Genomic DNA, 17,220 nt, shown 5'->3' on the forward strand with positions numbered 1-17,220 from the left:
TCTTCCCCATCTCTTCCTCGTCCCATCCTTCTCCTCCTCCTCTTCCTCCCATCCCTCATCTTATTCTTCTTTTTCTTTTTTTTCTTCTTCTTCTTCTTGTTCTTCTTCTTCTTGTTCTTGTTCTTGTTCTTCTTCTTCTTGTTCTTCTTCTTCTTCTTCTTCTTGTTCTTGTTCTTTTTCTTCTTCTTCTTATGCTTCTCCTTCTCCATCCCATTCTTCTTCTTCTTCTTCTTCTTTTTTTTCTTCTTTCTTCTTTCTTCTTCTTCTTCTTCTTCTTCTTCTTCTTCTTCTTCTTCTTCTTCTTCTTCTTCTTCTTCTTCCCTTTTTTCTTATTCTTCTTCTTCTTCTTCTACTTCTTTATTTTTATTCTTCTTTTTCATTCTTCCCCATCTTTTCCTCATCCCATCCTTCTCCTCCTGCCATCCCTCATCTTATTCTTCTTTTTCTTCTTTTTCTTTTTTTTCTTGTTCTTCTTGTTCTTGTTCTTGTTGTTCTTCTTCTTCTTCGTCTTCTCGTTCTTGTTCTTCTTCTTGTTCTTCTTCTTCTTCTTCTTCTTCTTCTTCTTCTTCTTCTTCTTCTTCGTCTTCTTTTTCTTCTTCTTCTTTTTCTTCTTCTTCTTCTTCTTCTTCTTCTTCTTCTTCTTCTTCTTCTTCTTCTTCTTCTTCTTCTTTCTTCTTCTTCTTCTTCTTCTTCTTCTTCTTCTTCTTCTTCTTCTTCTTCTTCTTCTTCTTCTTCTTCTTCTTCTTCTTCTTCTTCTTCTTCTTCTTCTTCTTCTTCTTCTTCTTCTTCTTCTTCTTCTTCTCTTCTTCTTCTAGAAGTAACATATATTACAAGTTGGACTGTGCGTTTATTTGCTCCTTGCCAAGGAAGAAATATATCATTTCTGTAAGGAAATGGGCCAAAAGTATTTTTATCTTTTTTACTTGTTTAAATACGATGTTGAATTAAGCAAAGTCATTTATGGAATATAAACAAAATGAAATTCATTGTAATTGGATATGGCATTTTATTTGGCATCTTTTAAAGAAATCACCAACATGTTCTAATGATTTGTAATAACCATTAAATGTTTATTGCTCGCACAAATTATAAGATGCTACCACTTTCTAACACAGATTTTTAAATCGTGATATTTAATGACATTGTATATAGTTTTGATAAGTGTTTATAATAATGTATTGAGGACATACATATGTAATCTCATTGTATATAGAAAATCCACATATACTTGTGGGGCTGTATTTTATATTGTCTTTTTACAATTGATCCAGTTTCCATACTGTCTGGTGACCTGCCACTCAAAACTTTTATAATTCTCAATTATATCGGCTCAGACCACTCAGAGAAAATGTTTAATTTTTGAATCACATTCTTTGCTTGTTAAATTTGATATTGTCACACGATTTAGTGTGACTAATTCTAAAGTTAAGATATTTTAATGGCTGAAGTGGTGATAGTGAAAACGCGTGTTGTAAAAATAATTAATGCAGTTGTGAAATGATAAACACTTCTGCTATAAGGAATACAGTTTTGTCCTTTCCAACGTTTTGAAATTATGATGTATTATAGAAGAAACCATATTTTTTGTGGTTTGATTAATTGGAGATCATCATCATCATCATATCGTGTCGCGCCAGTGGTGGATCCATTGGATGGCTTCAGGGGTGCAGCCTCTCAGGTCCATATCACTGATATGTGGTCCAAGTTCGCACTCGTGAAGGATGTGGTCCATGTTTTGAGCCATTAGTCCACATTGACATCGGCAGTCTGAAGAAAGTCCCCAATTTTGTAAGGTTGTTTTGGTCTTCCCCACTTTAGACCTTGCCCTGTTCAGTGTCAACCAATCTTTCCTGGGGAGATTTACTCCGCTTGGCAGTTCTTCTACCAAGGGAATGGAAAGAAGCTAACATCACAGCCATATTCAAGAAGGGAGACAGAAAAAATCCAGAAAACTACAGACCAGTGAGCCTGACATCTGTCGTCTGCAAGCTCATGGAACAGCTGATTAGAGAAGAAATGGTTGATCATATGACCAAGAACAAACTATTCAGCAAAGATCAACATGGTTTCATGGCGGGAAGGTCTACAGTAACAAACCTACTTGAAACAATGGATGACTGGACGAGAGACCTGGAATTAGGCAACAATTTAGATGTCATATACCTCGACTTCAGAAAGGCATTTGACAAAGTTCCACACTGGCGCCTAATCAGGAAATTGGAACAGTATCAAATTAATGATCAGACAGTCAAATGGGTCCGAGATTTCCTCAAAGATAGAAGACAAAAAGTGATAGTGAATGGAACAGCATCAACAGAGAGACTGGTAACAAGTGGAGTTCCACAAGGAAGTGTACTGGGACCAGTTCTCTTCCTGATTTATATCAATGACTTGCCAGACAATCTATCATCTAAATGTAAAATCTTTGCCGATGATACTAAGCTCTATGGAGTAGCTAATACAGAAGAAGAAAGAAACACCTTACAACAAGATTTGAAAAAGCTTGAAGAATGGTCCGAAATATGGCAGATGGAGTTCAATGTAGATAAATGTGCAGTTCTTCACCTAGGAAAAAACAACAGAGAAGCAAACTATATAATGAAAGAAAAACCCCTGCAGAAATCCAATGGGGAAAAAGACCTAGGAGTATTTATTGATAGGAAGCTAAACTTCAAGAAGCAAATTAAAGATGTTCAATCTAAGGCTAGTAAAACACTCGGAATAGTGAAAAGAAATTTCAAGAATCTGAAAACAAAACACATGACTACCATCTACAAGACTATGGTTAGATCAAAGCTGGAATATGCTAACTGCATATGGTATCCGAAGTTTGAGGGAGACAAAGACTGTTTGGAAAGAGTGCAAAGGAGAGCAACAAAACTTATCACACACCTGAAAGACAAAACATACTGTGAGAGATTGAAAGAATTAAATCTCCCGACCTTAGATTACAGGAGAAGAAGGGGAGATATGATCCAAACATATAAAATAGTAAAGGGAATAGACAGGGTAGAGGCAGGATTCCTTAAACCAAACAAGAACATTCAGACACGAGGAAACAGCAAGAAACTGAAAAAAGAACGTTTTAAAACAAATGAAAGAAGGAACTTTTTTTCATCTAGAATTGTAAATAACTGGAATAAACTACAAGAAACCACAGTATCAGCAAAAAATTTGAATAAATTCAAAGCAGAGTTGGAGATAAGCAACACCCTAGGAAACAAGTTCAATTATAAAAATTGGTCCAATCATTAATAGATGAGGAGGAGCGAAGGAGACTACACCAAGTCTAAAAGCTCTATACAGAGGTATCCAGGTATCCAGGTATTCTTTGGGTTCCTGAATGGCATCATTTGGGCAGCAGTCCCATTCTTTCCATGAATGCACTCTGTATATGGCTGCATGGTCTGGGTGGATGCCTTCAGTTGTCAGGAAGCTTGTTGTAAAAATAATTAATGCAGTTGTGAAATGATAAACACTTCTGCTAAAAGGAATACAGTTTTGTCCTTTCCAACGTTTTGAAATTATGATGTATTATAGAAGAAACCATATTTTTTGTGGTTTGATTAATTGGAGATGACACATTTTCATGTGAGTGAATCCAAAGTTAGATATTAAGTGAAAAGTTTGAAAGTTCATATCCTGAAATTACAAATGCAGTAGTAACGTAATGTGCACTTCTGCTAAAGATAAAATGAATTTGTCATTTCTCCTTTCTTTCACACTTTTCCATACCAGCCAAATTTACCCTAAACTGTTTTGAGGAAAAGGTTCACCAATATGATTTTGATATCCATTCACCTCATTTTGTATGTTATAATGATGATTGCCTTATTTATAACATAGAGATATCACTTTTATCAAATTTCTAAACATTTCTTTTTTTGGTGTTGTATAAATTTTATGACCACTCGTCCCCCTCCTCCTCCCCATCCTCCTCCTCCTCCCCATCCTCCTCCTCCTCCTCCTCCTCCTCCTTCTTCTTCCTCTTCTTCTTTTTTTTTTATTCTTCTTTTACATTTTCCCCCTCCTCTTCCCATCTTTATCCTCCTCCCCCTCCCTCATCTTATTCTTTTTTCTTCTTCTTTTACTTCGTTGTCTTGTTCTTTTTGTTCTCGTTGTTGTTGTTGTTGTTATTGTTGTTGTTGTTGTCTTTTCTCTTCTTCTTCTTCTTCTTCTTTCTTCTTTCTTCTTCTCTTCTTCTTCTTCTTCTTCTTCTTTCTTTTCTTCTTCTTCTTCTTCTTCTCTTCTCTCTTCTTCTTCTTCTTCTTCTTCTTTTTCTCTCTTTCTTCTTTCTTCTTCTTCTTCTCTTTTCTCTTCTTCTTCTTCTTCTTCTTCTTCTTCTTCTTCTTCTTCTTTTCTTTTATTCTTCTTTCTTCTTCCTCTCTTCTCTTCATCTCTCCCCTTCTTCTTCTCTTCTTCTTCTTCTTCTCTTCTTTTCTTTCTCTTCCTTCTTCTTCTTTCTTCTTTCTTCTTTTTTTTTCTTCTTTTACTTCTTTTTCCCTTCTATCTTCTTCTCTTTCTTTTCTCTTCCTTTTCCTTTCTCTTTCTTACCTCTTCTTCTTCTTTTCCTTCTTCATTTTTTCTTCTTCTTCTCTTCTTCTTCTTCTTCTTTCTTCTTTTCTTCTTCTTCTTCTTTCTTCTTTCTTCTTCTTCTTCTTCTTCTTCTTTCTTCTTCTTCTTCTTCTTCTTCTTTTTCTCTCTTCTTCTTCTTCTTCTCTCTTCTTTTTTCTTCTTCTTTTCTTCTCTTCTTCTTCTTCTTCTTCTTCTTCTTCTTCTTCTTCTTCTTCTTCTTCTTCTTCTTCTTCTTCTCTCTTCTTCTTCTTCTTCTTCTTCTTCTTCTTCCTTCTTCTCTTCCTCCTTCTTCTCTCTTCTCTTCTTCTTCTTTTCTTTCTTCTTCTTCTTCTTCTTCTTCTTCTTCTTCTTTCTTCTTCCTTCTTCTTCTTCTTCTTCTTCCTTCTTCTTTCTTCTTCTTCTTCTTCTCTTCTTCTTCTTCTTTTCTTCTTTCTTCTTCTTCTTCTCTTCTTCTTCTTCCTCCTCTCTTCTTCTCTTCTTCTTCTTTCTTCTTCTTCTTCTTCTTTCTTCTTCTTCTTTCTTCTTCTTCTTCTTCTTCTTCTTCTTCTTCTTCTTCTTCCTTCTCTTCTTCTTCTTCTTCTTCTTCTTCTTCTTCTTCTTCTTCTTCTTCTTCTTCTTCTTCTTTCTTCTTCTCTTCTTCTTCTTCTTTTCTTCTTCTTCTTTTTTCTTCTTCTTCTTCTTCTTCTTTCTTCTTCTTTCTTCTCTTCTTCTTCTTCTTCTTCTTCTTCTCTTCTTCTTCTTCTTCTTCTTCTTCTTCTTCTTCTTCTTCTTCTTCTTCTTCTTCTTCTTCTTCTTCTTCTTCTCTTCTCTTCTTCTTCTTCTTCTTCTTCTTCTTCTTCTTCTTCATCTTCCTTCTTTTTTCTCCTGCTTCTTCTTCTTCCTCTTCTTCTTTTCTTTATTTTTATTCTTCTTTTACATTCTTCCCCATCTCTTCCTCTTCCCATCCTTCTCCTCCTCCCCCTCCCTCATCTTCTTCTTCTTCTTTATTTTTATTCTTCTTCTTCTTCTCTTCTTCTTCTTCTTCTTTATTGTTCTTCTTCTTCTCTCTTCTTCTTCTTCTTTCTTTCTTCTTCTTCTTTCTTCTTCTTCTTCTTCTTCTTCTTCTTCTTCTTCTTCTTCTTCTTCTTCTTCTACTTCTTCTTCTTTATTTTTATTCTTCTTTTACATTCTTCCCCATCTCTTCCTCGTCCCATCCTTCTCCTCCTCCTCTTCCTCCCATCCCTCATCTTATTCTTCTTTTCTTTTTTTTCTTCTTCTTCTTCTTGTTCTTCTTCTTCTTGTTCTTGTTCTGTTCTTCTTCTTCTTGTTCTTCTTCTTCTTCTTCTTCTTGTTCTTGTTCTTTTTCTTCTTCTTCTTATGCTTCTCCTTCTCCATCCCATTCTTCTTCTTCTTCTTCTTCTTCTTTTTTTCTTCTTCTTCTTCTCTTCCTTCTTCTTCTTCTTCTTCTTCTCTTCTTTCTTCTTCTTCTTCTTCTTCTTCTTCTTCTTCTTCTTCTTTTCTTCTTCTTCTTCTTCTCTTCTTCTTCTATTCTTCTTTATTTTATTCTTCTTTTTCATTCTTCCCCATCTCTTCCTCTCCCACCCTTCTCTTCCTCCCATCCCTCATCTTATTCTTCTTTTTCTTTTTTTTTCTTTTCTTGTTCTTCTTGTTCTTGTTCTTCTTGTTCTTGTTCTTGTTCTTGTTCTTGTTCTTCTCTTCTTCTTCTCTTCTTCTTCTTCTTCTTCTTCTTCTTCTTCTTCTTCTTCTTCTTCTTCTTCTTCTTTCTTCTTCTTCTCTTCTTCTTCTTCTTCTTTTCTTTTCTTCTTCTTCTTCTTTTCTTCTTCTTCTTCTTCTTCTTCTTCTTCTTCTTCTTCTTCTTTCTTCTTCTTCTTCTTCTTCTTTCTTCTTCTTCTTCTTCTTCTTCTTCTTCTTCTTCTTCTTCTTCTTCTTCTTCTTCTTCTTCTTCTTCTCTTCTTCTTCTTCTTCTTCTTCTTCTTCTTCTTCTTCTTCTTCTTCTTTTTCTAGAAGTAACATATATTACAAGTTGGACTGTGCGTTTATTTGCTCCTTGCCAAGGAAGAAATATATCATTTCTGTAAGGAAATGGGCCAAAAGTATTTTTATCTTTTTTACTTGTTTAAATACGATGTTGAATTAAGCAAAGTCATTTATGGAATATAAACAAAATGAAATTCATTGTAATTGGATATGGCATTTTATTTGGCATCTTTTAAAGAAATCACCAACATGTTCTAATGATTTGTAATAACCATTAAATGTTTATTGCTCGCACAAATTATAAGATGCTACCACTTTCTAACACAGATTTTTAAATCGTGATATTTAATGACATTGTATATAGTTTTGATAAGTGTTTATAATAATGTATTGAGGACATACATATGTAATCTCATTGTATATAGAAAATCCACATATACTTGTGGGGCTGTATTTTATATTGTCTTTTTACAATTGATCCAGTTTCCATACTGTCTGGTGACCTGCCACTCAAAACTTTTATAATTCTCAATTATATCGGCTCAGACCACTCAGAGAAAATGTTTAATTTTTGAATCACATTCTTTGCTTGTTAAATTTGATATTGTCACACGATTTAGTGTGACTAATTCTAAAGTTAAGATATTTTAATGGCTGAAGTGGTGATAGTGAAAACGCGTGTTGTAAAAATAATTAATGCAGTTGTGAAATGATAAACACTTCTGCTATAAGGAATACAGTTTTGTCCTTTCCAACGTTTTGAAATTATGATGTATTATAGAAGAAACCATATTTTTTGTGGTTTGATTAATTGGAGATCATCATCATCATCATATCGTGTCGCGCCAGTGGTGGATCCATTGGATGGCTTCAGGGGTGCAGCCTCTCAGGTCCATATCACTGATATGTGGTCCAAGTTCGCACTCGTGAAGGATGTGGTCCATGTTTTGAGCCATTAGTCCACATTGACATCGGCAGTCTGAAGAAAGTCCCCAATTTTGTAAGGTTGTTTTGGTCTTCCCCACTTTAGACCTTGCCCTGTTCAGTGTCAACCAATCTTTCCTGGGGAGATTTACTCCGCTTGGCAGTTCTTCTTTGGGTTCCTGAATGGCATCATTTGGGCAGCAGTCCCATTCTTTCCATGAATGCACTCTGTATATGGCTGCATGGTCTGGGTGGATGCCTTCAGTTGTCAGGAAGCTTGTTGTAAAAATAATTAATGCAGTTGTGAAATGATAAACACTTCTGCTAAAAGGAATACAGTTTTGTCCTTTCCAACGTTTTGAAATTATGATGTATTATAGAAGAAACCATATTTTTTGTGGTTTGATTAATTGGAGATGACACATTTTCATGTGAGTGAATCCAAAGTTAGATATTAAGTGAAAAGTTTGAAAGTTCATATCCTGAAATTACAAATGCAGTAGTAACGTAATGTGCACTTCTGCTAAAGATAAAATGAATTTGTCATTTCTCCTTTCTTTCACACTTTTCCATACCAGCCAAATTTACCCTAAACTGTTTTGAGGAAAAGGTTCACCAATATGATTTTGATATCCATTCACCTCATTTTGTATGTTATAATGATGATTGCCTTATTTATAACATAGAGATATCACTTTTATCAAATTTCTAAACATTTCTTTTTTTGGTGTTGTATAAATTTTATGACCACTCGTCCCCCTCCTCCTCCCCATCCTCCTCCTCCTCCTCCTCCTCCTCCTCCTTCTTCTTCCTCTTCTTCTTTTTTTTTTTTATTCTTCTTTTACATTTTCCCCCTCCTCTTCCCATCTTTATCCTCCTCCCCCTCCCTCATCTTATTCTTTTTTCTTCTTCTTTTACTTCGTTGTCTTGTTCTTTTTGTTCTCGTTGTTGTTGTTGTTGTTCTTCTTCTTCTTCTTCTTCTTCTTCTTCTTCTTCTTCTTCTTCTTCTTCTTCTTCTTCTTCTCCTTCTTCTCCTCCTCCTTCTTCTTCTTCTTCTTCTTCTTCTTCTTCTTCTTCTTCTTCTTCTTCTTCTTCTTCTTCTTCTTCTTCTTCTTCTTCTTCTTCTTCTTCTTCTTCTTCTTCTTCTTCTTCTTCTTCTTCTTCCCCATCTCTTCCTCTTCCATCCTTCTCCACCTCCCTCTCCCTCATCTTCTTCTTCTTCTTCTTCTTCTTCTTCTTCTTCTTCTTCTTCTTCTTCTTCTTCTTCTTCTTCTCTTCTTCTTCTTCTTCTCTTCTTCTTCTTCATCTTCTTCTTTTTCTCCTGCTTCTTCTTCTTCCTCTTCTTCTTTTTCTTTATTTTTATTCTTCTTTTACATTCTTCCCCATCTCTTCCTCGTCCCATCCTTCTCCTCCTCCTCCTCCCATCCCTCATCTTATTCTTCTTTTTCTTCTTCTTCTTGTTCTTCTTCTTCTTGTTCTTCTTCTTCTTGTTCTTCTTCTTCTTCTTCTTCTTCTTCTTCTTCTTCTTCTTCTTCTTCTTCTTCTTTCTTCTTCTTCTTCTTCTTCTCTTCTTCTTCTTATGCTTCTTCTCTCTTCTTCCATTCTCCATCCCATTCTTCTTCTTCTTCTTCTTTTTTCTCTTCTTCTTCTTCTTCATTTTTATTCTCCTTTTCCCATTTTCCCCCTTCTCTTCCTCTTCCCATGCTTCTCCTCCCTTCTTCTCTATCTTCTACTTTATTCTTATTCTTCTTTTTCATTCTTCCCCATCTCTTCCTCGTCCCATCCTTCTCCTCCTCCTCATCCCTCATCTTATTCTTCTTTTTCTTCTTTCCTTCTTCTTCTTCTTCTTCTTCTTCTTCTTCTTCCTCTTCTTCTTCTTCATCTTCATTTTTATTCTTCTTCTTCTTCTCCTCCTCCTTCTCCATCCCATTCTTCCCCTTCTTCCTCTTCTTCTTCTTCTTCTTCTTCTTCTTCTTCTTCTTCTTCTTCTTTCTTCTTCTTCTTCTTCTCTCTTCTTCTTCCTCTTCTTCTTCTTCCTCTTCTTCTTCTTCCTTCTTCTTTTTCTTTCTTCTTTTCTCTTCTCTTCTTCTTCTTCTTCTTTCTTCTTCTTCTTCTTCTTCTTCTTCTTCTTCTTCTTCTTCTTCTTCTTCTTCTTCTTCTCTTCTTCTTCTTCTTCTTCTTCTTCTTCTTCTTCTTTCTTCTTCAGTTTAGACACTAACATTTTGAATATTGCAAATATTGCTCTAGTCATATATCATATATTGTATTTGTGAAAATTCAAATTATACTGCAGTTAGATATGGCATTATGTTAGGCATCTTTTTAAGAAATCACCACTATCAATATTTCGAACATTTCTTTTTCTGTCTTTTGTTATATTTTTTGGCACCATCTAAATGGTTATTACACATAGAACTTATAGAATAACTGCCTCACTCTTACATAAAATTTTAATTCGTGATATGTAAATATGTGTTTATAGACGTCTAATTGTGTTTGTGACAAATATGTTATCTCATTGATTTTTTTAGAGCTTAACTCCCGCAAACAAAAGAAAGATCTGTCTTTCGCCATAATTTTGTATCACTTGTGAATAAATTCAATTATCAGATTATTACATAAATCAGTTTAAATCAAATTCAACATCACTTCCTGAAGTAAAAGAACTCAATTTTAATTTATTCCCTAATTTGAAACGTGAATCGCCTTTGGAATCCAAATTAATTCCCGTTTCTGCAGGTTTTCCTGTATTTTGGTGAGATTAGTTTGCTTGCTATGTGTGGATCATATTTCAATGTACTTTTTGCCAATTTGAATATGACTTAGCTACCCACTTATGGCTTGATAAACATAGGTATGCTTTTTAAATAATAGCAAAATGAGGATTCTTATCCGGATCTTTATTGAATCTGTTGCAAGCGCCGTAAAACCCTTAAAATCAAAAAAACAATTATTGAATCTGAAGCTCTAGCTAAATGCAGCTACTGGACTCTGAGTTGTCGACTATGAATATGTTATGACTTTTCAACATTATATCTGTATTTATATTCTTTTTTTTTTTTTTGGTCATGTTATGACACAAATCGGTGACTTGTCAACTCAAAACATTAATAGATATAAAAATGTTGATGCCGTAAATAATAAATGAACAAAAAACAATTATTACCAAACATGTTGTATGAATTAAAAGTTGAATATTTTCTTGGCTGAAGCACTGGGGTATAAATACATTTTTATTCAACTAAAATTGAATACGTATTTCTCACCTAACCTCTGAAGACAAAATTAAAAAGAGAGGAAATCAAACTAAGTACTGGTTTCCAATATTTTGATATGTCAATCTTATTACAAACCACTCTCTATTGAGATTTTATGGATTCAAAGGGATCCTATATTCGATCTTAATACATTTCTCCATACCAGCGTTGACATTTTAAAAGTCGTCTTGAGGAACCTTTGTCAACTTTTTAATTTGCCTTCGTTTATTGCTGCCCTTTTTTCATACTATTGATGTACATGAGTATGGATGCTGTATTAAAATTGAGAACTCAACATTGTTTTCTTAGATTTGAATTTAAAGATTCACGTGTTCAATTTTTCATTCTTGAATTCTTTAGGATGGGGAAAGGGGGGGGGGGGGGGAGGAGAATTGTGCTTCTTCATCTGACTGTTGTCTTCCACGTCCGTTCTCATCTTTCCTATTTCTTTATTTTTCCCCGGATGGGGTCTTCTGACCTCCCATGGTGGAAATAGAGGTCTGGGTGGGGATCCTGACCTCCCATAGCGGGCAGGGAGGTACACACTGTGTCTTCTATCCCCTTATATCTGTTTTCCAACATGCTTTCTGTCTTTGTCTTGGAATGAGATTACTTAGTTTTTTTCCTGGCCCTGGTCGGAGTCCTGGCTGGGAGGGAAACAGTCAAATGCATAGTTATTGTTTTGGTAGATATTTTTTTTCCTTGTAAATCATCTCTCTGTTATGTATTAGTATATTTGTTATTTTTTAATGTATAATGTAAGCATTTGAGTTTGTTCCTCTTTGTTGGATTTTGTTCTTGTGTCCGGATGAGACTTATAGGTGATCTCAAACTAAGTACATTGGTGGTATGCTCTTGGAATCTACATCTGATCCCAATTTGTTCCCAGTTCCACTATGTCTTACTTTCTCTTGGATGCTTCAATTGTAATTCTAGAACTTTTACTATCCCATTTTCTTCCTTTTTACTGGCGCTGATATAACCTAAATGTGTTGCAAGCGCCGTAAAACCCTTAAAAACAAAAAAAAAAAAAAAACAACAAACGAAATAGAGGTCACTCACTGTGTCTTTTATCTCTTATCTCTTTCCCTTTCCATGTTGCTCTCTCATGGTGAACAGTCACTTGCTGTGTCTTCTATCCCCCTATACATATATGTTTTATGAGTTGCTTTCTGTCCTTGCCTTTGTCTTGGAATGGGTTTACTTGGTTCTGTCCTGATCCTCTCCGGAATCCTTGGCTGAGAGGGAAATAGTCAAAAGTATGCAAGGATTTTCATTGTAAATCCTCTCTCTTTTATGGACTGATCGTTACATTTTTGTGTTGAAAATATCTTTTAAACATTTGAATGAGACTTTTAGGTACATTGATGGTATGCTTTTGGAATTTCTTGGATACTTTAATTTTTTCACTATCCCATTTCTTTCCTTTTTTTTTTTATTACTGGCGCTGATATAACCTAAATGTTTTGCAAGCGCCATGAAACCCTTTTTCTGGATTGAGATTGCTTGGTGTTTTTTCCCTGGTTATGTCCGAAATCTTTAGCTGGGAGGGAGACTGTCAAATGTATAGTACTCTTTTAAAGAGATATTTTATTCCATTGTTAATCATCTCACTGTTATTGTTGTGTGGTCCTATCATTATTAATTTTGGATGGTTGGCTAGATGGTCTTCAGATTGGAAGGCACAGAGCTCGATTCCTACTCTGAGCGGCGTATAGTTGAATCCTTAGAAAAGCTCTCTACTCACATTCTCTCACCGTACTCAGGTGTACAATGAGTACATGGCTCTTAACAACGTTGTTTCTGTCCGAAATAATTGTATTAATGCCTAACCGGCGTTATATATCGTCCTACTTGTTGCTGTTGGCAAGGGACCCATTATAAAGCCCTTATAAGTTATAAGCGTGCTTAGTGGATACTGCGCTGTTATAGTATAATAATATAGTGGTCAGAAGTAATTTTATTTTGTCGACCCCAGGAATGTCTTGGTGGATTTCGTTCCATGCCATGCATTAATCTTGTGAGTAGCATTATGTGTATAGTAACATGTTATGATAGGGACACGATATGATGGTGTATACATCTACTGATAATTTGCATAAGACATCTTTTTTTCCTTTAATATTCATTGTGTTAACCAGTAAAACACTGAAAAAAAAACATGAATTCAAAAATTTGGCCTTGGTCCTTCAAATATCGATCGATTTAAATGAATTCTTTTGGCAAAAACTCTCAAACCTGGGACCTCACATGGGTCCTTTAAATCGATGAATATGTGAAGGAAGAGGTTTCTGGCCAAATTTTTAAAAGCATGTTTTACTAGAGGTGGAAAATTAATTGGTTAACAAAATACCATAGGAACTATCAGTTCAACGAGCAAAATGTAACTATTACGATCAGAACAATCGTATTCATTTTTAGACATATCAGCTGGTAAGCTGTGTGCTCAACTGTTATAAAATAAATGAAGTAACAAAATTCGACTTTTACCTTTTGATCAAAGGTAAAATCAATAAGGACATGTACAATGGTGATTTGTATTTTCAAATTATTCAATTTAAAAATTCAAATAACAACAGAAAGAAAAGAAAAAAAAAACATTAAACGTTCAAAGCATGACATCTATTATATATATATATATATATATATATATATATATATATATATATATATATATATATATATATATACACACGCGCGCGCACACACGCACACATATATATTATCACATTTCATTGGCAAATACATCAATTGCTGTATCTACCCCCCCCCCCCCACCCCACCCCTCTCTCTCTCTCTCTCTCTCTCTCTCTCTCTCTCTCTCTCATCACTATCAATATCTTCTTCGTCATAGCCAATATATTCTTGAGCATAGCTATCATTATGAACGTCAATTCCCCTCCCCCCAGTTGATTTTTTTAAATAACACATCCTCTGTAATAAGTAATTATCTGATTCGTGCCTCATTACAAAACCACGATTGTGTTGAAGTTAACTATAAAGTATGTCTTGTTTGTGTTCTGTATTGGCAAACTGCTTAAAAATACCCCCCCCCCCTCTCACTCACTCACTCACTCTCTCTCTCTCTCTCTCTCTCTCTCTCTCATTCTTTCTCTATCTTTGTATGTGTGTGTGTGTGTGTTTGTGTATGTGTGTGTCTGTACGTCTGCTTTTCTCTACCTCTATCTTTTCCATCTCTCTATATCTATTTATTAAACCTCTCTTCCCTTTTACTTTACTTCTCTTTGAAGACTTTACATTCTTAACATAATACGTTGCAAAAGTAAATACAATGACATCCTATGTGCTCTCTATAGACCCCCCCCCCCCCCCCTCTCTCTCTCTCTTTCTCTCTCTCTCTCACACACACACAGAGACACACAAACATATATATATGCAAAATTTGTTGACGATTGGTCCAGTGGTGTCGAAGCCTTAGTGTTAGAAAAAATCTAAATTGGCAAATATATATAAAAAAAATACAATATATAGAATTTCATTCATTTTCAGATCTGGTACAAAAAAATTCTTCTCTGCTTTTCAAGTAAAAAATCAAGGTCATTGCAAAAGTGAGGGCGAGGCACACTGAACTATATAGATATAGGGCCGATGTGTAGGAATCGTACTTATCCACTGTGTAACCCATTAGAACTGGCAGTATGATGTCGAAAAATCCCGTAAATGTGTTGTTGATACTTAAGGCAAGAGGGTACGTTCTAATATCTACCGTTTTCATATCCAGTACACATTTAGGATAGACCGAAGCCAAACCGCCCAGGGAAAACCCGATGGCTGCGAACTCAACACAGAGCGGAATATACTCATTTGTATGAACAAGAGCTATCAACAACACACCACTCGCGACACCATAAGAACACAAGAGATGATAACTGTGCACGATCGGGATCACATTCATCAGCCCAGTGAATATTTTCCCAAACATGCTGAATAAAAATGAAAGAAATGTTAAAAAGACGCTGACGGAATCGTCCGAGTAACCTTTCGTCTTTGTGAAATCCATCATAAGGGCTATCGTAGAATAGATTGCAGAAAGACAAAAAGACGATGATAAAACTTCAACGATGTAAATGGGGTCGAATAAAAACGGATGGCTAGATTTAACTCGGATCAGTACGCCCTTTTTCTCACTCAATTCCACGTCAGGGGAATTAACCGATACTTTTGAAATGGAGAGTTTTAATAAGTTACCGCGCTTGGTCTGATTGGAATGATTACAATCAGAATCCAATGTATTTTTCTTTGGCTTGGGACTGAGGATTTGACTTCCAAAAGTACTGCTGTGCAAGGACGACATCGAAATTCCGTCTAAGAAAAATCCAGTTTTCAAAACCTGGAGGTCTTTGTTGTTGTGATTTATATTATTTTTGTTGCCGTTTTGACACCAGCTGTTGCCTTTGTCTTGAGGTGTTTCTTCTGGTTGTAGTTCCACCCCTGTTGTCCTGTAGGAAGTGATGATAAGACTACTGATGCAGGTCTGAAGGATCAAGCCAGCGGTAATCATATGACTTCCTTTCCATCTGAAATGGAATTATAGTTTTATTAGGATTAAAAACATAAACCCAAGAGGTTACAGAATCGTAGTACTAAAGAATAGCTGCACTTCAAAATGATTACAATAGTAGTAGTAGTAGTAGTAGTAGTAGTAGTAGTAGTAGTAGTAGTAGTAGTAGTAGTGGTAGTAGTAGTAGTAGTAGTAGTAGTAGTAGTAGTAGTAGTAGTAGTGGTAGATAATAATAACAATAGTAATGATATTAATAATAATAATAATAATAATAATAATAATAATAATAATAATAATAATATAATAATAATAATAATAATAATATAAAAACAATAACAACAATAATAATAATAACATAACATAACATAACATATGGTCATATGGTATAGGGCAAATAAGATAAAAACCCTTGAATGCCCTTAATATTAATAGTAATGCCATAAATCCATTGATTAAAGATTACATTAATGACACACGTGGTAAAGATAGTATTTCAACTTAAATGTACTCATGCATATATGGTGTACAAACCGTGACATTCCCGTGACATTTAGAGCACACACACACCAGGGACGGCTGGTAATAATGGGCAGGGTGGGCAAATACCAGCCTGTTTTTTCAAGTTATATGCTGTATTACCAGGTCCGAAATAATCAAATTTAAATCAGATAATTTCAAAAGTTACTACTTAAACTTGATGCTTCGTACTGAAATCAATTTGTGTGTATTTTTGATAGATTGCGAATCACCATGCACCCCGTAATGCATAAAGCAGGATACGCTCCTGATCTTTTTATCACCCCCCCCCCCCCCCCCCCCGCCCAACCACTCCACTCCACTCCGCCCTCATCGTCATCTCATCGTCACGTCGTCTGACGGTGAACTCAGATTTTTGCTGTCTGGCCTCTCTAGTACTAGGTCGGGCTAATTCAAATGAGCCCACCTTATTAACCAGTGAACACTAAATAGAGATTTTGGCAAACGAACTTTTTCTTATTTATTGCCTTATTTGTGCTGGGAAGGTTCCAGTATTGAATTAAATTTATTAATTTACTAATATTATATCAATTTAGTATTAATTTGTGTTGTTTTTATATATTTGTTTATCCATTTAAATTATTTCTTTTTTTTTCTCGTTTTCTTTAGTGTTTCTCAAAACTCATTTATTTAAATTGTTTTCTTATTTGTTTGTTGTTGTTGTTGTTGTTGTTGTTGTTGTTGTTGTTGTTGTTGTTGTTGTTTTTTGTTTTTGTTTTGTTTTGTTTTTAACAAATTAATTTGTTAGTTCTTTTTTTTTTTAAATTCTTAAAGTAATTAGCGCAGTATTTTTATTGCCAGACTAAATAATTTTGCAAAACAATGTAATTTTCTATTGTATTCCCTCTAATAAAACAAAACACTTTTATTCAAAAGTCACGACTAAATAAATATATAAAATACAACCACCATTTTGGTTTTCTCAACAATTGAATTAGTATACGAGAAATACTCTTCTGAGTAAGAAGTACGTTTAAAGGAAGGGTGGGCAGATTCCGTACTTGCCCGTCCTGAAGCTAATACATACATAAGATGGTTCGCGATGAAGAGGCGGGAAGCTTGTGGTTGGTTGGGTAAGGAGCAAAGATAACACGGTCGTTATTGTGACGATAGTCAAACGAATGCATGAGGAGAGATTGGTAACATTATTTTGTCTTAATTGTATTGTATGAAGTATTGTTTTTGTTTGTCTTATTTTGACTATGGAACTGATACTTGTCATAGCAGACCTGCCTACTTTAAATAGGAAAATAAAAATCGTAGTTTTCAGGCTAATAAAATCGTAGATATTTTAACTACCTTTTAAAAAAATTACCGGAAATTTCGTCTGTTTTGATAGATATCAAATTTTAAAAAACGAGAAAAAATAATTGGAAACGTAATAATGATGGTGATGGTGGTATAGTGGTAGCGGTGGTAGTAGCAGTA

General features: G+C 34.8%; 1 protein-coding gene across 2 annotated transcripts in view; it reads right to left on the minus strand.

Moving 5' to 3' along the window:
• Nucleotides 1-14,081: 14,081 nt before the first annotated feature.
• Nucleotides 14,082-17,220, minus strand: part of LOC144971989 (monocarboxylate transporter 1-like) — a 23,636-nt gene continuing 20,497 nt past the window's right edge. For both annotated transcript variants that reach the window (XM_078913072.1, XM_078913071.1), the window contains exon 5: nt 14,082-15,271. In XM_078913072.1, coding sequence (XP_078769198.1) covers nt 14,230-15,271 — 1,042 coding nt within the window. In that variant the 3' untranslated portion in view covers nt 14,082-14,229. The remainder of the gene's footprint in view (nt 15,272-17,220) is intronic.

Source organism: Berghia stephanieae, chromosome 4 (assembly GCF_034508935.2).
Source record: "Berghia stephanieae isolate SIO BIC M18660-M18661 chromosome 4, UCSD_Bste_1.3, whole genome shotgun sequence".
Lineage (NCBI taxonomy): Eukaryota > Metazoa > Mollusca > Gastropoda > Nudibranchia > Aeolidiidae > Berghia > Berghia stephanieae.